Source organism: Schistocerca americana, chromosome 2 (assembly GCF_021461395.2).
Source record: "Schistocerca americana isolate TAMUIC-IGC-003095 chromosome 2, iqSchAmer2.1, whole genome shotgun sequence".
In the NCBI taxonomy this organism is placed as follows: domain Eukaryota; kingdom Metazoa; phylum Arthropoda; class Insecta; order Orthoptera; family Acrididae; genus Schistocerca; species Schistocerca americana.
Genome location: NC_060120.1, coordinates 699,118,982 through 699,143,377, shown reverse-complemented (window position 1 = coordinate 699,143,377; position 24,396 = coordinate 699,118,982). Strand labels below are relative to the sequence as shown.

At 35.8% G+C, this 24,396-nt stretch overlaps 1 protein-coding gene across 3 annotated transcripts in view; it reads right to left on the bottom strand.

The window, feature by feature from the left end:
- LOC124593678 (obscurin) overlaps nucleotides 1-24,396 on the bottom strand; it is a 688,571-nt gene that overhangs the window by 304,761 nt on the left and 359,414 nt on the right. For 2 of the 3 annotated variants that reach the window (XM_047131972.1, XM_047131973.1), the window contains one exon: nucleotides 10,624-11,679. The exons of the other annotated variant lie outside the window; for it this stretch is intronic. In XM_047131972.1, coding sequence (XP_046987928.1) covers nucleotides 10,624-11,679 — 1,056 coding nt within the window. The remainder of the gene's footprint in view (nucleotides 1-10,623; nucleotides 11,680-24,396) is intronic. 3 annotated transcript variants of the gene reach the window in all.

Here is a 24,396-nt window from a genome sequence, read left to right as displayed (position 1 = left end):
GAGGAAGACATACAAATGTGGAACCAGATGACTGTGAATAGTATTTTATTATCTCAGATTTGTGTTATGTTCTGAATGTCTCACACAAGGATTGATTTGCTGTTCAAGGGCAAAAGAGTGGCTGATGTTTCACCTCACTGTTTAAAACACAAAGCAATACTTCTCAAAGTTTTCTAGATAATGTGTAAGGAGTTCCTGATAATTTCCAGATGAGCCACCATTATTTATAATACTGTCCATTTGGAAACAATAATTCAATGAGTACTAGATAAAAATATATATTAGCCATACAGCAAGGAAATCTCCACGTTGAATTAATGATCAACAATATCACATACTGGTAACTCTGGTGGTGATTTTTGTGTAGAACCTACAAAGTCTGGTCTGTTTGCCCATTTGTATCGTGCATGCCTGTAATCTGAAAAATATAACACAAATAATATGTTACAGCACGCATGAGAAGAGAGAGGGAGAAATGGACGAACCCTGAACCTTCTACTTAACAGCCATTCAGAACTGTAATACAATATTTATATTTTTACGTACTACTTTCAGGAAATAAAAAGATAGCCAGTTAAAAAGTCTCTCCTTCTTAATTTCAATGGATAGTAAGGTCATTAGATTCTCTAAATAACACCCATTACAGACACTATAGGGGTACTTCCTACAGTTTTCACCAGATACCCCTTTCTACCTAGGTAACTGTCCTAAGATAAATCACCTTTCAACCTCTGTGCCCCAAGATCTAAAAATTAACAGTCCTTCAGATTGCAGTAGATTTTCATCACACACACAATTGCTTCTCATTTTGCAAATTTCTTTTAATATGTTGTCTCAATTCTGAAAATTAACCAGACAGTTTGGAAACTTACCAATGACAGAAACATATTACATGGGAGATACAATTATCTTGAATTTACTGCTCATCAATAACTGAATGTTAGTAACAAGCATTCAGGCAATATTGAAGTGATTGTTTCTAACTGAACCTTGTTTGTTTCTGTATCCTAAATTTTCAGATATTAATAGCTGGCGATAATGCAATATAATTAACTTCAAATACAACATAAAATTGGTTGAAATTTCCTGTTTCTTTTGATACCAATCATTTTACAGAAACTTACATTATCACTTTTCATTGTATGATTCAGATTTTCTTATGCTTATGTTGTTAATATTAAATGAAAGTCACGACCACTCGATTCTAGGCACTTCCCACAATCATTACCTTGCAGCCAGTTTCTCACAAAAGAATTAATTGCACTTTGTTGAAATGGCATGTATCTGATTTCAGATTTATAATCCCAGATCATATGTTACTGATTACTATATGAAACAATACGATTCCATTAAATTTTTATTTTGGTAATTTTTGTGGTAATTGTTTTTAGCACTTTCATCTTCATGTCAATGTTGTTCAATTGGTAATTATAAATATGATTTGTGGCATTCTATGAGAGGCTCTCATTTCTATTACAATACACATATACATACAGAAAACATTTTTTACAGTTTACATCAACTGTGTTTAGAATATATAATGAATAACAGAGTTATCATCATTATGACACATGGCTCCCTGAATGCTCTGACAATGACCTAATGAGTCATTATGTTAAAAAAAAAAGGTCCCAGAGCTGAAGATGATCAGTTATGTGTCAGTCACGACTAGGCTGACATATAATGTGTGCCACATGTGCTACATCAGCACATTTGTTTGAGATAATTTTTTAGTGGCAACACAGATTTCAGATATCTTAATTTTCAGCCACTGTCCGTGTCATCATAGTTTTGATCTAGCACAGAGGTCAGAAAGATAACTGTATCACTTTTCAACTCTTCTTGCTTACATTTATAAGAAGCCGTATTGCTTGCCAAATAAGTTTTAGGAACCTCACAACTTATTGGAAATAAGCACACATGACCTCTTTGATGATGTTCATGCACAGAAGGTTCAGTAAAATGGATAGTGTTACCCATTTCTCACATGAGATAAAATCATTTCATTTAGGCAATATAGAGAGTTGTTTAAGTTTGCAGGAATGGTCTATCACACACATGTGAAGTACATAACTAGCATAATGATTACAGATGAGAGAGAGCCTATGTCCCAACTACCCTTGGCACACAAACAATATCAAAAATAAAAATGAAGTAGAGGAGTTGGTGATCAAAATACATCCTTCCAAAAGTACATCTGGGCTGTGTTACGTATTATATAAAATGGAGTAGAACATAACAGAATAGAATAGAATATTGGAGTTCAGAAGTAGCTGAAATCACTAAAACTCCAACATGGGAACATTGGAGTTCAGCAGTAGCTGAAATTACTAAAACTAAACATGGGACCTTAGTCCCAATGAAATTCTATTTACTTCTGTATAGGAACTATAATAGATTTAGCTCCACTGTAGACTCTTAATTTACTGAAGATCCCTTGAGCAGGTAAAATAAATAAATAAAAAAGGAATTAGAATTGTTTCACAGAGCAGACATCCTGTAACACTCATATCTGGTTGTAACAAAAATCCTACAGCATAATCCAATTTTAAACATACCTAATAGCTTACCTGGTACAACATGTCTTCCATGGAAATTTTAAGAATAAATGGCCTACTTAGAACAAAATGACTTCCTTGGACATTTTAAACATAACAGTCTATTTAGAACAAAAGTACTACCTAGAAAACCAGTATTCTGAGTGCCATGGATAAAGATAACTAATTTCTATTAGTTCTTTCTAGACCTTCAATTTTGATCCACTACCATAATAACGTATAGCAAAAAGTTTGTAATTGAGTGAAAACTTTCTTGGCAGTCAAAAAGGGCTATGTAATTCTTACTGGAGAGTCACAGGCTGAGACAAAAGTTTTAATTGCTACACCCTGGGAAGGAGTATAAGCACCACTATCACCTATCTGGTATACTATTTACTTGAGAGATAGTATTATCCGTATTTTCAGAATTTTTGCCAATGATCCAGTTATCAATATTAACAAATAATATCTCATAAAACTTTCATAAATATCCAATTACACTCATATATATATACACACATATGCAGACACAAGCTTGTGTCTGTATATGTGTGGATCGATATGTGTGTGTGTGCGAGTGTATACCCGTCCTTTTTTCCCCCTAAGGTAAGTCTTTCCGCTCCCGGGATTGGAATGACTCCTTACCCTCTCCCTTAAAACCCACATCCTTTCATCTTTCCCTCTCCTTCCCTCTTTCCTGATGAGGCAACAGTTTGTTGCGAAAGCTTGAATTTTGTGTGTATGTTTGTGTTTGTTTGTCTGTCGACCTGCCAGCACTTATATATATATATATATATATATATATATATATATATATATATATATATATATATATATATATATATATATATATATATATATAAAATGCTGCCTGGTGCAAAGACTAGCATTTAGTCTCCACAGAGAGAAATGTGAAGTAGTACACTTAATGAAACGTAAAAGTTTGGTACTCTTTGACAACAGGCTTAATGACTCATAACTAGCTCTAGTCTCATCAAAAATAATTGGGAATCACAATCTGTAAACACATGAATTGGAAGTCACATAGGCTCAACTGTACACAAAGCAAATAGCAAGCTTCAACTTATTGGTAGGACAGTGGGAAATTGGAGAGTCTCTACAGAAGAGATTGCGTACAAAAAAACTGTATGCTCCATACTTGGCTGCTGCAAGTGTTTGAGACACATATCATGTCAGACTAACAGGGGGTATGGAGTGTACACAAAGAATGTCAGTGTAAAATGATAACATGTTTCTTTGACTGGTGAGAGAGAGTTCACATGAAATTTTGAAAAATTTTAAATGCCAGATGCTTAAAGGATGACACTTCCTCTGAAGACCTGCTACAAAAATTAAAAGATCTGGTTCCTGTTCAGCAGACTTGTAGGTAAACCAAATAGCAGGCAGAGAGTTATTGGTATGGTATTGAGAAACTACTGTTTTGTCTACAAGACTGCTTGCAAAACATCTGTAAAGTTCTTATTGGAATTATTGCACTTGTTTGTTGGGCCCATATTAGATCTGATTACCACACTGATTGCCACGAGGCATCCACCGGTTACAGCAGAGCTTCACACTTGATGCTGTGTACCTTCTGGTGGTTACATGCTCTGCTCTATTTATTGAAATAGGTACTGCAATACCATGCATTAATTTTTTTTGAATTAGCTAAGCCTGTGAACAGGAAATCAGGTAAAAAACTTTGTTCAACAATTTTAATTTTGTTTTTTGCACATTACTTTTAACAGAATTCTTATTACTAATTTTTACAAAATTTCAGCAATGTAGTACATTCATATAAAGTAATTGTTAATTTATATTATGGAATAAACAGTGAGATTTTCTTTACCATACATCAGGTATAAGGAAATAAGAGTGAATTGAATGGTCAGACTTCTTTGATTGATAAGAGGGCAAATTAGAAATGCACTCTAAGAAAGACCCTGCACACCTTGTGGAAAAACTACCTGGACACAACCAGGAACTGGACATTAAGGCAGACACTACACATAAATTCACTAGAGAATATGAAGGTACGAATGAGTCTGATAGGATTGTTGGCCAGTACTTAGCTTTAGGAGGCTAAATAAATAGTACTGCTGATAGACACATATAAAAGTGACACACCATCTAGCTTTCAGAAAATGTAGTTGCTTCGTTGGGGAGGAGAAATGCCTCCATGTTCACCTTTGTCTACCATCACTCTCACAACATACAAGTACCCCTCTGAGCACACTGCCTTTCCTTTTTTCCCCTCTCTCTTCCTTGATGAAGGAATGATTATTCCTGAGACACAAGGCAGTGTGCCCCTTTTACTTTTACATGCATCCATTGGCAGTTCTACGTATCTTGCCTCCTGAAAGTAGTACTGGGAAACAATTCCGTCTCTTAATTAATCTGTTTTCTTTATTGAATTTGTCTTTGATTCAACAGGCTCTCTTCTTTCATATTTAAACAAATGGCTCTTTTTTCTTGTTGTTCTTTCATCTTTATAGGTTGTTTGTTCTTTCATGTCTCTCTTCTCTCCTTGTTCTTTCTCTACATGGGGAACTGCCCTCATATTAATTTGCTACGCATTTATACTCTTTGCTACATTCCACCATATTCCTCATCCCTATTCTATTTGCCTTATACCTCCACATTTCTATTCCCTCATTCCAATTAATACACAAGATGTGGCCATACATGCACAGATTTGTGTTAAAATTCTTGCCGCTGAAAATAACAGTATTTCGAAAGGCAGAGAATATTAACAGCTCTAAATTTTAGGTACAGATTTACCATTCACCACTTCATTTTAATGAAAGCCGCAATCTTTCTTCTAGAGGATTGCTCTTCAAGTTATACATATTTTGAAATGAAACAAGTAAAATTTACGGTAAGGAGCTGACATGGCACTGTCGAGGCATCCCATTCACTGGCCAAAATTTTATGTTATAACTATTAAGTGATCCACTTTTATTGCAATAATATACATTTCTTACAGCTTTAGAATTATGATTATTAAACATGAGGTGTAATTATGTTCCATGGTGTTTAAAGTAAAATTTACTTCTGCTCCCTTTTGTACTATAGATTACCAAATTACAGGCTACTAGAGTTAACATAAACTGATTAAAATTAAATTTCTAAATGATATTGACAGAACTTACCATGTATCATACCTGCTTCCAGAAAATATGCTTGTCTCCATCACTGAACAGTCAATAAAAATGAAAGGCAAACTGTTAGAACATGCACTCCAAATACATGAGTCTGTTAGTATCAAGCAATCAAGGAAATTAAATGATGTCAAAAAAACATTCACTACACATTATGATACACAATTTCATTCTTTTGCATTTTTGGATGGGAACATTACAAACACAAAAAATTCATGGTAGTGATATATTAAAAATTGATGATTCATTTCAAAATAAAAACTACAGGAAAAATACAAACACAAAAAATAGACTTTTCTTTCATTATGGATGGAAAACAAATTAGCTTCTGATTTTAAGTGAAATATCCTATTTGTTTCATAAAGAATGGCAAACATATATTTTACCAGATCTTTTGATAGGTCAGACCTGAAGCATTATTATTAATGGCATTAAAAAGTCCATTTTTGATTACTTCAGTGCTCTATTGCAATAGAAGTACTGCATGAATACATTTAAAAACGTAAAAACTGCTGCAAAACAGCTCTTGTTCTCCTGAAGTATTCCCTTTATTAGTAGAAATGAAGTGTAACATCACCCCATACACCAAAAAACTGAAACTGCAGAAAACTAAAAAGAGAAATATAGACATTAAAATCTGTTTGTTTAAAACAATAGAGATAATATTTATTTCACACAGCAAAAATAAAAACTGCTAAACTCTTACAAATATATGTGTTAAATAATGCTGGTTAAATGTATAAATGAAATAAAAGCACAGCATAAAAAGCAAAAAAAAAAAAAAAAAAAAAAAAAAAAAAAAATAATAATAATAATAATAATAATAAAATAGCACTTGCATTATTAGATCTTTACTAATTTTCTAACATGTCTAATAATTCTGAGAACATGTTAGTGGATAGCACAGCTGGTAAATAAAACAGAATTATATTCATGAGTAACTCACTTTACAACTATTAATCAGTTATTTCAAATATTTTAAAGTATCTGAAGCAGGAAATATACTTGTATAAGAGTAAACTAAATTTAGAAGAGTATAATTAGACCACAAATCACATACAGCTCTTATATTATCTGATTCCAGCCTCTTCAAAGTCAGACTACTTGGATGCCGTATTTAAACATATCAGTAGTTTTTGTATCAACTTACACATTTTGAAATATATGAGACAATACTTTATAATGAATCACCTTTTATAAATCAATCAGTCAATTAAAACCAGTACAGATTTCCTAGTAGTGCAATGTTAAAAAAATAGACCTGTTTCATTACATGAAAACATAACATCTAATTATAAATGTAAAAAATAGATGTCTTCTGCATGTTAGTATCAGTCTATCAAACACATGAGATTTTTTTATCGTTTTCACTAGAGTTTCAAATCCTATTGATAACAAGTGAATTAAGAAGGAATTTGTAGCTCAGTTTCAGTAAGGATCAGGGAGTGAAGTGCTTCTAGTTTCGTTGAAGAGCTCAACTAATTATTTGTTTATATGACTGGAGCAAAGATATAAATCTTGATCTTTAACATATATCATCTTAATGTTTTAAGGACTCTATTAACTGATTTAGAAGTTTTCAGGAATGAACTATCAAACCTGAAATAATTCTTTCTCCAGAAGAAGCTGTTCCCTCGTTTGAGACAGATTTTCTGTTTACTTTTGCATTCTGTGTATTCTGCCTCACTTTCCTTCTGTACAAATTTATCTTGAAATATGTATCGTGTAAATAGATAAGTACACTTTAGTTTTCTGGAACACAGTGCTAATAATTCATCAGCATTCAAAATCTTTGTTGTTTTTTTTAATTAGTTGCAAAAAATGGTGACTGTAAATTTGAAAACATAGAAGGGAACATGCATTTTCTTGTAGCTCCCAGTAGTATGATATAGTTTCATAAATGGTTGTGATTCACATTTAAATTATGATTTTACAGACACAGATCGTCGGAAGATATGACTTTAATGTTTTGCACATTTGCAATGGTGGTTTTCAAATCACCATACCTTTTCATTCTTGTAGTTTTTACAAGAAAAAAAACATTTTAAACAGTAACTATAAATGAAGCAACACACATCCTGTGCAAGTTTAAGGAAGGATTCTATGTTATGATGGTAGTACAGATGAGAATTTTTGTGCTTTGGAAAACTACATCATATGCATTGTATGGGACAGAGAAGCAGAGCTTATTGCAGCATTACTCAAGAGAAACTGATATAAATTAGTCTACTCTAGAAACTTGAAGCTACTGATCTTATTACATAAAACACTTACTTATTTAAATAGGTATCAACTTTTCATTATGACAGATCTCCTTTTTTAAGGCTATAGTGAAGGACTACACAACAACATTAAATTAAGAATCCACACGGAAACTAACTGAAGACTCTACAGAGGGAGCTAACAGACAAACTGACAAAAAGTGTGAGGAATTCTTAGAAGGAAGTAATGCAGATATAAAGTAAAAACATAAACAATGAAGTGAATTTGCCATTTTTTGCTTTTAATGGTTATGGGAGAAAGAAATGAATTACTGTTGTTGTTGTTATAGACTTCAGTCTGATGAAAGGTTTGATGCACCACTCCCCAATGATTTATCTATTTTAAGTCTTTCCATATATGCATGGAAACTGCAGTCTATATCCATTAGAACTGGCTTACCATATTTAAATGTTGGTCTCTGTCCACAATTTTTATCCCTTGCACTTCTCTCCATTGCCACATTAACTATTCCTTGATGCCTATCAACCTATCAAGCTTTTAGTCAAGTTGTCCCACAACATTTTTTATTTCTCTTAATTTTTGCAGTAATTCTTCACTTCTTATCTGATTTGCATATCAAATCTTCAGCATTCTTCAGTAACATCACATTACAAAAACTTCTATTCCAGTGCTCCTTGTGTTGTTTGTCAAACACATCTCACTTACATTTAATGCTAACTCTCCACACAAATACTTTCAAATACTTTTTGTTGGCACAGACTGGGAAGTATGGTATTCTTTAAAATGTTTTAATTGACAGCAACACTCATTTTGCCATCCCTACCCTCTCATTTTACAACACTCCCAGCTAAATACTACTTGCTGGGGATCAAGCCCAAACATGACCATTTGAGTGACACATCATTACTGTGACTCATTTCTCCATAAAACTGCCTTTAATTTCTCTGTTGACTTATGATGGTATTGCTTGCATCACTATGAATCACAAAACATATTTGTATCTGTGACCAATGACTTCTGGGCAGCAAGACGATTCAGAATGTCAAGCTCTAACACCCATTAATGATTCATTGCGACTGATCTCTGTACATGAACAGCAATAGATTCTCTCTCTCTCTCTCTACTTTTCCAATAGTTGCCAAGGATACTGGACAATTAATTTCTACTGTATATAACAGAGTATGACACTTCTTAAGTTACCCAGAGAGATGATTTGATTTAGTGTTTCCATGACACTTCCAACTGTGAGGGGTCCACATCTCTCCTCTTGACTTCACAAAACATCACTAACAGTGGAGTGAAGCACATGTATCTGCTATGGAATCTCTGTGACAGAATACTGAACTCATAAAAGTCAAGCCCTGTTGCAACTAAGTCAATAATATGAATTATTTCTGCACTAAGATATGTCTATGAAGATGACACATTCTGCCTGTGCTTACACAACCTCGGCTAAGAAGCCTGACATCACAATGGGTACAGCCAGTGGCTTGTCTTGAGGCTTTTGATATCATAGTACACTATATATTACTTTATATACATTACCATATGAGAGAAAAGTATGGAGAAAGTAGTGCAATTCACTGTGGTGAGACTGTCAAATGAATTTCCACCTAATAATAAATAAAAATCAGCCAAAGACACTCATTTGTATACACTCAATGTAACCTCATGACTCTGTAGCAAGACAGTAAAACAATCCAAATTATAAGCAGTCCAGTGAATTATCCAATCAGTATGTCTTGCAGACTACATCAACCTCCCCAAAATTCTACCAGTTTTGATATGCACGTCAATTTCTTGCTAAAAATGTAACAGGCCTCTGCCTTCCTATCATCAACATATATTTATGAAAACAGTTATTTTTCAAGTATAAACATACATCATTGATGTTTTGATGCTAGCCAATGATGAATATTTAAATATATTAATTATTAACATGGTGATGGGTACCAGTTCAAATGGTAGATCACATGCAATCAGCTGTCACTGTTGTAAATACTTCCAAGCCAATTACATAAGTTTGAATATCACTATAAGGCATACGAGTTGAAATTAATGTCTGTTATTAAAATAATAATAATAATAAAAATGATAACTGAATTTAGATGGCTTTCAAAGCAGAAAAAAAAAGAAATCAAGAAGAAAGAAAAAACAACATGGAGATAAGGTGAAGGAGTTTTGGTAAAACAGGAAGCATGAAAAAAAAAAAAGACGATGTATTTAAGTTATGTGGTCCAAGCTGTCAATATCAAGATATAATAATAATGATAATAATAATGAGAGATGCTTCCACGAAATCTGTGTCAGACAGTTAAAACAGAAACCACAAACAATGCCCACTTTCAGGGATACACTCCAACCCAGCATTACATGTGTCTTGTGTATTATATGACCTCTACTTTCACTTTCCTTTGGTCTAATTGTGCAAATGAAAGTAAACACCGCAGCCACATGTGGTTATGTATTGAATCATAAAAGTGTAATTGTCAACAAGTCTTTCATTGTTGTACCTGTCATAAAAATTTCATAAGGAAAAATGCCTTTTAAAAGATTCAGGGTTTTTGTAGGAACATGTGCAAAAAACAAGATATATTTTTATATGAAACACACACTTAAATATCCATGAGATATTAAAATTTATCTACCAACTTTGCCTGAGGAGTGCAAATCTATTTGCAATTCGAGCGTTAATACTGTACCTTCAGTTTTTCGCTCTCCTTCTTTATCCAAGATTTCTTCCAAAACACTGCGCTGCTTTTGAATACGTTTCAGGAGTGCTTCTACTTCTGGATCATCCTCACACACTGCTTTTTGAGCCTTTTCCTCTGACACAGTCCTATGTAACTGATTTTCTGGAACACCATTTACAATGTCTTCTTTGGTGTCTGAGATAATTTCTTTACCTGTCTGTGATTTTGGCATCTCATTTATCAGATGCGGCTCTGTTGCCTGCAGTGAATATATACCATCTATTTTATCAGAATCCAAAAGCTGACCTTTCTTTAGAGCATTTTTTTCTGGTGTGTCTTCATTGCCTGTAACATCTTTTGGTTTGCTTTCAATTATACCTATATCTTGTTTTTCATACATTTTTCCTTTATCTTTCTCTGAACCAACATCAGAAATTAAAGTTTCCTCCTGAGAGTTAGGAACTTCAACTGCACCTTCTGCTTCCCACAGTTTTCCTTTCTTAGTTTCGTTTGGAATATCCTTTACATCACCCTGAAACACGCTGCCAATTTCAATTCTGTGTACTTCCAAGGTTTCTTCACTGATAGCCCCTGGTGACAAACTAGCTCTGCTGGTAGCCTCATCTTCAGAAAGTGACACAATGGACACACCTCTACTGACATCTATCTTCAATCGTTTCACGTGCTGTTCTTCACTCTCAGGTTCTTCAACAGTTGCTGTTCCTCCCCTGTGACTAATATCGTGAATATCAGGTGTGTTTGGTGAGCTGTCTTCTATTTCCTCAAATGTAACACCTGACATTGGTCCTTCCCTTTTTAACTCTGTAGGATGGATCTTTTCTTTAGAAAATTCATATCTTTCAGCGGATTTCTCTTCCAACAGTTTCCCCTTGTCTGCATTTTTTGGTTGATCATTTACAAATGGTGACTGAGATCCTTGTATTTCTTCATGTGTAACGCTATGCTTCTTAAGGAAAACACCTCTCTCACTTTCAGGGCCATCTGATTCTTCGCAGACAACTCTGGTGGATTTTGTTTCAGAAATAGAGTGTACTGCAAATGGACCTGTAAGAAAAATATGATTCATTTAAAAATATACTGTGTAATTGATAGATGAACTCAAGCAAGTTATTACAAAATTAAGAGAGGCATAGATTTAAAAAAATTCCTTTGCCTATTTCGTCTTTCACATGCAATTATTATTATTATAAGGGAAAACATTCAGTTAAACACTTATAAGAACCAAAACACATTTGTGTAGAAGTTCCTTATGATGACATTTTGGGACTAATACTGGTCATGATATACAGGGTGATTATAATTAATCTTTCAAAACGTTGGAGAAATACCACCACTGGTCAGAATGATGTCAAATTGCAATGGAATATCATCAGAGAAGGGGGAAAACGTATGCCAGAAGAAAAAAAAATAGTATGAAAATTGATCAATAGATGGTGCTGTATGCGTCAGAAGATGTAAATGAAAACAACTGTCCTGCACAACCAATTGAAGTTGGTATAAACATGCTGGATACATGACTTTGCCCCCTTTCGCATCTGTGATGTTTGCCATGACTGTCTCAAAGCAGGATCACGCTCTGCTTGTATAAAGCTGTATTACAAGAATGATGACTGTGCCCACACTGCTCTGCAGAAGTTCCAGATACTGAAGGGATTGAAAAAAGGTGTTGGTCTGATGACTGACATTGGTCTGGAGAAAATGATTCAGAAATTCGAAAAGACCGGTTCTTTTGGTGTGCAACATGGTAGAGGGAGAAAACAAATTAATTCGACATCAGTGGAAACAGTGGCCACAGCAATGCAGGAGGAGACAAGTGGTGGTGTGCAAATATGTAATCCATGGGGAATTGCCTGAACATTTGACATACCCATGAGCACGGTGCATAAAATTCTATGAAACATCCTTCTTTGCTATCCATTCAAAACTACCCATGTGCACGAATTGCTTCCTGTTGACCTGCCAGCAAGAGAGACCTTTGCTTTAGAATTTCTTGCTTGCATGAAGGTGGACAATGATTGGCTGTGGAAGATTTTGTGGACAGTTGAAGGCCACTTCCATCTAACGGGATATGTCAACAAATAGAATTGTCAAATACGAGCAACAGAAAATCCATACGCAAATCAACCAGTACCACTTCATCCTGAAAAGGTCACTGTGTGGTGCAGGTTTATGACATCATTTATCAAAGGGCCATATCTTTTAGAAGAAAGAAGTGCTTCTGGTCCTCTTACTTGTACCGTCAAGGGTAAGCACTGTGAGTGTCTTTTGCACTACCATGTCATTCCAGCTCTCCAACAGCATGGGTGTGTGGGTAGGATCATTTTTATGCAAGATGGTGCACCTCCACACATTGCAAATCCAGTTAAGCAGCTGCTAAAGTGACATTTTGGAAATGCTAGAACTATCAGCCGCCATTTCCCTACAGCCTGGCTGTCCGGATCTTAATCCAAGTAACTTCTGGCTGTGGGGCTATCTGAAAGATGTTGCGTTCAGTGTTCCAATTGCAAATATAGCTGCACTGAAGGCACACAATGTGCAACACATTTTGAACATGACCCCAGAAACACTTCGTACAGTTGTGGAACATGCTGTTTCTCGATTTCAACTTGTTGCAGAGAATGGTGGACAGCACATTGAACATGTTTTGGGCCAGTCACACAGAAATTAGTAATCCGATTAGATTTTTATTGATGCTTTTTTGCGATTTTTGTCCTCAGGATAATTAAAAACTGATGTGATTGATGCTTTTTATGCGGTTTTTGGCTTCAGGACAATTAAAAACCGATTTTTCCCATCTGATGTGACATGACCTTGTTGTGATTGATGGGCTTACGTAACTAACACCCATACACAGTGAGTAATACACTTTGTTTAATGTCAAACGTAGATCTTAGGCATTGTTGTATGATTCATTTGTTGTCAACCACTACCAAATTATGATGCTTACAGCACCATCTATCGTTATATTTTGTAACTATTTATTTTTCTTCTGCCATAGATTTTCCCCCTTCCCCAATAATATTCCATTGCAATTTGACATCATTCTGACCAGTGGTGTCATTTCAACAATGGTTTGGAAGTTTAATTTTAATTATAAACACCCCGTACATCGATGACCTGCCAAGATAGTTAGTCACAAAAAAAATCTTTATGCTGATTACAACAACATTGAAGTCACTAAAAAACAAGATAACAAGCAAATTAAGAAAGTTTACAATTTCTCTATATGTGATACAGCTGAATTCAACATAAAGAAAACAAATGCCATCAATTTCAGTTCGAAGAGGTAAAGTGACACTTTTACATTTAATGTAGCTGTGTAATGAACATAAAATCTCTAGGAATGAAAATTTATTCTCAGCTGAAGTGGTGTGAACAAACAAAGATACTTTGAACAGAATGACATCAGCATGACATGTCCTTAGAGACATCTCAGCTTGCAATAGCCAATTCCTTTTAGTTTCATACTATTTACGCATACATTTATTTCTTAGCTATAACTTTTTGTCTGGGATGAATGCACGAAATATGTCACAGTTTTTGAGCTACAAAAATGGGCTGAAAGAATTATAACCAAAAATAGTTGTTGAGCTCCTAGTAAAGTCTGCTGAAAATATTGAAGATTTACCAGTCAAGAACATAAAAATACCCTCAAGAAGTGCAGCATGAACAGCTTTATCCATGACCATGGAATTAGATCTACAATGAATTAACTTTAGAAGAAGGAGTGAATGTAAAACTCGTAACAGCACTTCCTACCAAGGAATAAAACTGTACAATCAACTGCCTAAAATGTTAAACAGATTTCTAAAACAAAATTATTTTAAAAAGCTTGTCAATCAACATATTTTGTATGACATTCGTCCATCGTCGAAGGATGATGGTGTAGCATAGTTGGTTCAAGCTCTGCGACATCTGCTATGGCTGGAAAGCCCCACTCAAGAGTGGCAGTCTCTACTGCAGGTTGGGCAATTGAAATGTGTAGGACTTCCACCACAGGCCATTCTCTCCTTCCGTCTTACCCTCTTCCTGATGTCCTCTTGCATGTGTTTATTCTCTGCAGGCTCAACCCCATTGCGCACAGCTTGTCATCACTTGACATGGTCACCAGCTGAATTTTCCCACTGACTTGGATTGATGCTGGCCTTTATTAGATCTCTCTTGCAGACATCCCTGAAGCGAAGGTGAGATCTTCCTACTGACCTCACACCCTCCTCCTGAAGTTCTCCATATAGCACTTATTTCTGGATTCGCTCAGGATCCATGCATCTGACCATGTCCCAGCCACCTTATTGGTGGCTCAGGAGTGCATGAATGCTGGTTGTGCTTGCGAGCCGTAATACTTTGGTGTTGAATACTCCTTCCAAGAGATCTGAAAGATCCTCTGGAGACAATGGAGATGGAAGCTGTTCAGTTGGGATTCGTGTTTATCAAGAGCTGTTCACATTTCACAGCTATACAAAATCGAAGAAATTGAAGAAATGTATGATGAAATAAAAGAAATTATTCAGATAGTGAAGGGTGATGAAAATTTAATAGTCATGGGTGACTGGAATTCGGTAGTAGGAAAAGGGAGAGAAGGAAATGTAGTAGGTGAATATGGACTGGGGCTAAGAAATGAAAGAGGGAGCCACCTGGTAGAATTTTGCACAGAGCACAACTTAATCATAGCTAACACTTAGTTCAAGAATCATAAAAGAAGGCTGTATACATGGAAGAAGCCTGGAGATACTGACAGGTGTCAGATAGATTATATAATGGTAAGACAGAAATTTAGGAACCAGGTTTTAAATTGTAAGACATTTCCAGGGGCAGATGTGGACTCTGACCACAATCTATTGGTTATGACCTGTAGATTAAAACTGAAGAAACTGCAAAAAGGTGGGAATTTAAGGAGATGGCACCTGGATAAACTGACTAAAACAGGGGTTGTACAGAGTTTCAGGGAGAGCATGAGGGAACAATTGACAGGAATGGGGGAAAGAAATACAGTAGAAGAAGAATGGGTAGCTTTGAGGGATGAAGTAGCGAAGGCAGCAGAGGATCAAGTAGGTAAAAAGACGAGGGCTAGTAGAAATCCTTGGGTAACAGAAGAAATATTGAATTTAATTGATGAAAGGAGAAAATATAAAAATGCAGTAAATGAAGCAGACAAAATGGAATACAAATGTCTCAAAAATGAGATCGACAGGAAGTGCAAAATGGCTAAGCAGGGATGGCTAGAGGACAAATGTAAGGATGTAGAGGCTTATCTCACTAGGGTTAAGATAGATACTGCCTACAGGAAAATAAAAGAGACCTTTGGAGATAAGAGAACCACTTGCATGAACATCAAGAGCTCAGATGGAAACCCAGTTCTAACCAAAGAAGGGAAAGCAGAAAGGTGGAAGGAGTATATAGAGGGTCAATACAAGGATGATGTACTTGAGGACAATATTATGGAAATGGAAGAGGATGTAGATGAAGATGAAATGGGAGATACGATACTGCGTGAAGAGTTTGACAGAGCACTGAAAGACCTGAGTCGAAACAAGGCCCCCGGAGTAGACAGACAACATTCCATTGCAACTACTGACGGCCTTGGGAGAGCCAGTCCTGACAAAACTCTACCATCTGGTGAGCAAGATGTATGAGACAGGCGAAATACCCTCAGACTTCAAGAAGAATATAATAATTCCAATCCCTAAGACAGTAGGTGTTGACAGATGTGAAAATTACCGAACTATAAGTTTAATAAGTCACAGCTGCAAAATACTAATGCGAATTCTTTACAGACGAATGGAACAACTGGTAGAAGCCGACCTCGGGGAAGATCAGTTTGGATTCCGTAGAAATGTTGGAACATGTGAGGCAATACTGACCCTACGACTTATCTTAGAAGCTAGATTAAGGAAGGGAAAACCTACGTTTCTAGCATTTGTAGACTTAGAGAAAGCTTTTGACAATGTTGTCTGGAATACTCTCTTTCAAATTCTGAAGGTGGTAGGGGTAAAATACAGGGAGCGAAAGGCTATTTACAATTTGTACAGAAACCAGACTGCAGTTATAAGAGTCGAGGGACATGAAAGGGAGGCAGTGGTTGGGAAGGGGGTGAGACAGGGTTGTGGTCTCTGCTTGATGTTATTCAATCTGTATACTGAGCAAGCAGTGAAGGAAACAAAAGAAAAATACGGAGTAGGTATTAAAATCCATGGAGAAGAAATAAAAACTTTGAGGTTCGCCGATGACATTGTAATTCTGTCAGAGACAGCAAAGGACTTGGAAGAGCAGTTGAACAGAATGGATAGTGTCTTGAAAGGAGGATATAAGATGAACATCAACAAAAGCAAAACAAGGATAATGGAATGCAGTCGAATTAAGTCTGGTGATGCTGAGGGAATTAGATTAGGAAATGAGACACTTAAAGTAGTAAAGGAGTTTTGCTATTTTGGGAGCAAAATAACTGATGACGGTCGAAGTAGAGAGGATATAAAATGTAGACTGGCAATGGCAAGGAAAGCGTTTCTGAAGAAGAGAAATTTGTTAACATCAAGTATAGATTTAAGTGTCAGGAAGTCATTTCTGAAAGTATTTGTGTGGAGTGTAGCCATGTATGGAAGTGAAACATGGACGATAAATAGTTTGGACAAGAAGAGAATAGAAGCTTTTGAAATGTGGTGCTACAGAAGAATGCTGAAGATTAGATGGGTAGATCACATAACTAATGAGGAAGTATTGAATAGGATTGGGGAGAAGAGAAGTTTGTGGCACAACATGACCAGAAGAAGGAATCGGTTGCTAGGACATGTTCTGAGGCATCACGGGAGTAGGGCAGCGTGGAGGGTAAAAATCATAGAGGGAGACCAAGAGATGAATACACTAAGCAGATTCAGAAGGATGTAGGTTTCAGTAGGTACTGGGAGATGAAGAAGGTTGCACAGGATAGAGTAGCGTGGAGAGCTTCATCAAACCAGTCTCAGGACTGAAGACAACAACAACAACAAAAGGGTGCTGATACATAAGCGTTATATACTTGCAATTTAGTTTTTAATGTGAGTAGTCAATTTTTTTATACTCTGTTTTTCTATCTACCCATGACAGCCGATGTTCTTGCAATTCTATTTGTATTCTTAGTGTTCACAGAAAAGTTGCTACATATTGTAGATCCCAAGTAGGTAAAGTCATCAACTACCTGGAGAGGATTGCCGTCAGTGCTGATGGATAGAAGGTTGGTGGTTCCCTGCACCATGATCTTTTGGAGGCTGATGGTAAGACCAAATTTTCCACTTCATATAGTAACTGAGTTTGCAACCAGAGCTGCATCATATGCATATAACAACTCATGAATAACAACCGTATTAGCTTTGGTCTTGGTCTTGAAATGGGCAATGTTGAAGAGATTTCCATCAGGCTTCGTAGGTAAATACACTCCCTCCTCACAGTCTTCAAAAGCAAATCTCAGCAGAAGGGAAAAGAAAATGCCAAACAGAGTAGGAGCTAACACACACCCCTGCTTTACAGCACTATTTACAGGGAATGATTCCTATGTTTTGCCATTGAAATAGTTTGTTGCTTGCATTTTCTCACGGAAAGAGACAGCAGAGATAGCAGAACACATTTTATACAGCTGAGAATTCCTAACACAGTGTAGTTCCACCATGTTTTGAGATATTTAACAGAACATGCCCCATATTTTTGATCTACCATTCACAAATATATAATAGATTTAAAAACAAAGATGATGTGACTTACCATACGAAAGCGCTGGCAGGTCGATAGATACACAAACAAACACATACATACACACAAAATTCAAGCTTTCGCAACCAATGGTTGCTTTGTCAGCAAAGAGGGAAGGAGAGGGAAAGATGAAAGGATGTGGGTTTTAAGGGAGAGGGTAAGGAGTCATTCCAATCGCCGAAGCAGAAAGATTTACCTTAGGGGGAATAAAGGACAGGTATACACTCACACACACACACATATCCACCCACACTTACACAGACACAAGCAGACATGTCTGCAGAAATGTCTGCTTGTGTCTGTGTATGTGCGGATGGATATGTGTGTGTGTGCAAGTGTATACCTGTCCATTTTTCCCCCTAAGGTAAGTCTTTCCACTCCTGGGATTGGAATGACTCCTTACCCTCTACCTTAAAACCCACATCCTTTCATCTTTCCCTCTCCTTCCCTCTTTCCTGACGAAGCAACCATTGGTTGCGAAAGCTTGAATTTTGTGTGTATGTATGTGTTTGTTTGTGTATCTATCGACCTGCCAGCGCTTTCGTATGGTAAGTCACATCATCTTTGTTTTTAAATATATTTTTCCTGCGTGGAATGTTTCCCTCTATTATATTCAAATATATAATAGTATTTATATGACTGGTGCCATGTTGATCACTTGTGTGCATCTTAATAAGCAGGGTACCATAAACGCCAACAAGCAGATTGTGTCCATTAAGGGACCTATTTATTGTAACATGACCAACAACTGAGCAGACTCCATGTCATATGCTATATGGTGTTTGTGTTTCTATGAATTTGGCAAACTTAAGATCAGGGAGCAGATTTGAATCAGTAGCAATTTGTCACAAGCTCCTCTCACATGACCTTATCAGTTCAATGATCTTTATGTCCCCAGAGGTCACCATGTGTAAGTGGAACTTACTTTCACTCTGCAACACAGTACAGTTAAACATATATAAAGTAATCTAGAAGTAGATCAGCAGTCTTACTGAAATTACTTTATAGTTGACACTTCACACATTGGGGATGCCTTCCTCCAATCAGAGCACTCAACATCACACCCAAACTGCTTGCCACTGGCAAACTTCCATATCAAATGCTCATTTCACTTTCATTGTATGGCTAGTGCTGTACAAAAAATGCATGGATATCAGCAATGAAAGCCTGGCAAGGAAATTGTGACAACTTGTGTGCAATGTGTGGGAATTCTTTGAGAGGGAGGCAGAAAATGGGAAACCTCTCGTAATGATTTTCAAAGCAGTTGCGTGAACCGCAGATGTGGCTAAGGTTAGTGAACCACCACACTTCATATTGGTAAAGAAAAATACGAGAAGCAAAATACGAACTGAATCCTCTTGTCTTCATACACTGGGCAAGAACAGAAACATTCAAAAATGTGAAACAAATCTGACCTCTTTTGCACAAGAAACAATTCCTTTTCACAGATACAATTAGTATCATAACAGAGATCAGTCTACATTAGATAAGCTTTGTATGACATTGCACAAAGCCAAACTTTTTGAAGGAAGCAAATCACTGTTGTGAGTGGTTCTGAAGTACAAAAATATTTCAGGCCATGAAATGTTGATGAAACCAGAAGACACAGTCAGTGGTCATGCAGTTTTTCATGTGAAATTAAAGACCTTAATTTCGAGAAGGTTGTTTGGTCCTATGAAATCTAGAAGAATACGGGTTATCCTGTTACAAAAAACTAGAGTGATGACAAAGGAGAAGGAAAGGTGACAGAATTATTCTTTTTGGATGCTGATGCTGGTACCTACCATAGCTTTATTGCTGACTGTCCACTGCTTTTCAGATGAAAGAAAGCGACAGAATACCATTAGAATATAAATCATGAAAATTTTTAAATTAGTTTGAAAATACATTGTTACCAAGTTTAGAAAATTCAACAGTAATCGCTCTTCACAATGCTCCATGCCATTCAGTTTTAGAGAATAAGACTCTAGCCCTCTCCTCTTGAAAGAAAGTCATTATTCAGGTGTTGCAACGCAAAGATAATATGGATGACACACTGAAAAAAGTAGAATTATTAGAACTCACTTCATAAGCAACAATTTCCAACATATGTTGTTGATGAAGTAGTTCATAAATACAGACATAAAGTTGTAAGACCTTATCACTGCCACTTTAAGACAATTGCACTTACTTGGGAGCAAATGGAGTAATATGTTGCTCGCAAACATAAAAAGTGTACTGGGAATAACACTGAGAAACTGACTAATCAGGGCCTTGGAAATGTCACTGAAATGGACTGGATGGCTGTTATAATAATTACAAAGTGAGTAATTGATGAAGCATGGAATAATGAAGGTCTTCTTCGAACTTATTGCTGCTTCCAGCTGTTCATTCACTTCAAAAAGTTACAGTGACTCTGAAATGAGTGATATTTACCCTCTTCTGGATACTGCAGCTGCCTGCAGCTTCCTTATTTTTAAGCAGTATACTTTACTTCAATGTGCTGTGCATGTGTCACTTATAACCTGTAACATGTACCGTACCAGCTCCTGAAGCCAGTGTGAGAATAGTTTCATGTCACCAACGTGAAATTACAGTTTGCTATTAGGCCTGTTTTCTCAGACAATTGGCACATCTTGAGATTGTGATTAAGTTAGCAGTTCCATCATTAGTCATTTCAAATAAGCTGTCAAGAAATCATCTCATGTTTCCGTCATATCTCACAGTGGCTTCTGTCACAATTGCTCTGCAGTACACATAAGTAAAGGGGACCCTCACACATTCAATAATATTATTAATCTGACAGTATATTCACTGCCTGTGGGCATGTGTTGATGTACTGTCAGTGCTAGAAATGTCGACAAGCAGCACTATTGCTCCCAAAAATATTCTTCATACTGTCATTATGTACTGTGTGAAGTTGAGCATTGATGGTTTGACAATATTCACCACTTAGAAGCTGGCAGAGCTTTGTAAACCAGCCACACAATATTAGTGTGCACTGTTTATGCTTTCAGTTCTTCTTTGAGCAAAACATCTCCCAGTTTGAATTTTTCAAGTAGTTCTTCAGCACAAAACAGTTTTAATTTAACAATGCAGTAGCAGTTGTATTTATCACTTTATGGTGGTCAATGAAGGATTTACTATGGCACGGATTTCTTTATTAATTTGGAAGCATGGAAGCCTCATCATACATATATACAATGACTGCAAAATATATGTCAGCCTCACCCCACTATCATAAAATGTTGAAAGAGTTAATTTCCTGAGTAGATATAATTACTTCACAGAATCAAAAACATTTTTGCTAACTGTGTATGCTGATTTTAGAGCGCTAAACTTCCAGCCTGTTGCCAGATTTTTCAGTTACATCTCATCTCTCATCGACTGTGGCTGCCTCTCCCATTAGCGAATTTTGCTTCTCAATTTTATGTTGTGTCAACTTTAATAATTTGTCATAAGACGTAAGACTGCTCAGAAAATAGTTTATGACATCTTTCATTTTGTGGTTATGATTCTTGTCAGCAAATAAACATATGACAAGCTGTTTCTTTTTTTAGTCACTCTCGTACTTATTTCTTCTTTTCCATTGTTTTCCATTCTCTATGAGCTATAGCTACAATAACTGTGGCACATGCTTTCTTCAAGGCATTTGACATCTTCACTTTGTAAAACTGTGTTGCCAACTGACAATATTTTTGATGGTGTGAAGGTAATTTCAACATACTGAAGGTATGGCAAACTAGTATGGTCAATAAAAATTAAATATGTGAAGGTCACTTAACAGCACTTGTGAAGCGACCGGCTGTGTGTCACCTATACTCAAGCAGCAGCCAATGTGGAAAAACTGTAGTGATAGACATCAACTACTAAGTAATTTTAATAAGCCTGTATTCATGACTTATTGTTAGTATGCTTTACAGATATTTCTAGTAATACAGTAGCTACTTTTCCCTGACAATGCATAACTTGACTTTTTCCACATTGCTGAAGGCTCTCCTTCATGATGGGATTTACAGTGAATGAAAAGTGTGTGAATGAAACAAACAATGTGCTCTAAAGTCACATTGTTCTCCTTTGGGCAAGACGAGACATGACAAAGAGCTTATAAAAGAGCTTCTTGTTGCAGCCTACTACTTCAAATGAAGGTGATAAGCAGGAGTCTTCTCAAAACAGTGGTTAAAATTCACACAAATTTTATGTAACAAGTTCTATACTTGGTGTGTGTAAATCCAATGTACAGGTAAATGAAAGTATATGTGGAAAGTGTAAATAGGATTCTTGCTTCATTTTTGTTTTTTGTTTTTTTATAAATTTATGTACTTTGGAGTTTTATAAAATTTACCTTTAATGATTTTAAAAAGAGTGCTTATAATGTGGAGATGAAAAACTTAAAATCAGTTGTAATCAAATTTGAAGTTTTAAATCTTAGCATCTAAAAATTTTATTCATTTTCTTATGCTCTTTGGCATCATTCACATTTTACTGTAATTGTTCAATTATATATTCCTAGTAAAATTTCAAAAGAACACTTCAGTTATTTAACATAATGGAGTATTGCAACTGAATTAAATTTTCCCCATATTTACTTGTCTCCTAAAACAATATGGTGATCAAAATTTTGTGCGTCCACTAAAGGTCTTCGATTACTTAGCTATAATACACAGATGCAGCTAAGGTGATTTACACATATAATTATATTGAATATAATTGGCAGATGTGAAAAGTGCAATTGTTGTGACCATCATTAATGTAGATTAGGGTACCATGAATTGTGGAACCAGCACTGATTTTTACTGACAACAAAGACAAAAGAAGAACATATCACAAAGGTAGGCAAATTCACATAGAATGTTTGCTACAAATGTGTGAAAGTTATGTCACTAAGAGGGCTACCTCTTGCAATGGCACATATTAGTACTAATGTGCATCAGAGCTTGTGCAGTTGGGTGACTGTGGAAGGTAAGTCTTGTATTCATGTAAAAATCCTCATTAAAAATGAACAGGCATATTCTGTACAGTGATGACAGAGAATGCCCTGGACATTTGTGTGTTTTTCAGGACAACAGTATAAAACTGGATGTCAATGTAATTTTTTCAGTGTTCCTGATTCATTATTATGTATTTTGACTCTTGCTATTATAATAATTTTTATTATGAAATGCTAAGCTAGATGTGTTGGGAAACTGAAATACATACAATTTCTAGCCACCAGGTTATGAAGAAAGTCACTGCTATTCAATTTACACCACTCAGTTGCTGTTTTTATTTATTATTTTATACTATGTATTTATGCAACTTCACTGACCTCAGAGTCTATGTGGTGGAAAAGATAAAACTTATTTAATATGAATAAAGTGTTAACTGGAACTTACATTACAAATATTCTACTAAATTATTGAAGGTGTAGCTAATAAAATGTTCTTTTACTTTGTTCTGAATGTTTTGGGGTTTCCTATTTCTGGCGCGATGTCTACCAGCAACCTATTTAAGACTTCTGCTGCAGAATATAAAACTTCATTTTGAACTCTAGACAGGAATGCATAGTCTCTAAATCAAAATCATTTTTACTCCTAGTATTACAGTAGTGAATTCCACAATTTGTCCTAAATTCGCTCAAATTATTATGTACATTTATGGAGTATATGTATTGGCATGTAAATGTAAGAATCCCAAGATCCATGGAGACACTTCTGTATGATGTTCATTTATCAGTTTTCATAATAATCTTTACGGCAAACTACTCTATAATAAAAACAGTAGTGTCTTTGACTTCAGCTGCACTGCTCCCAAATGGCAGTATCAAATGAAAATACGTAAAGTAAGCTAGAAATCCTGTCTGCAAGTTAACACAGTGAGATAAATTTCCATGTTTGTTTAGTTAACGAAGTGCTGGTGCCACTTCAGTTTGTCAATCATATGCATACCCAGAAATGTTAACATAGTGTTCAATTTGGTGAGTGGCCACTGATCTGTAGTTGTGGTACCCGTAAGTCATTCTTATTTGTTTGGAACTGCCCAATACAAGTCTTCATAATATCAAGGGTTGAGCTGTTCACTGTG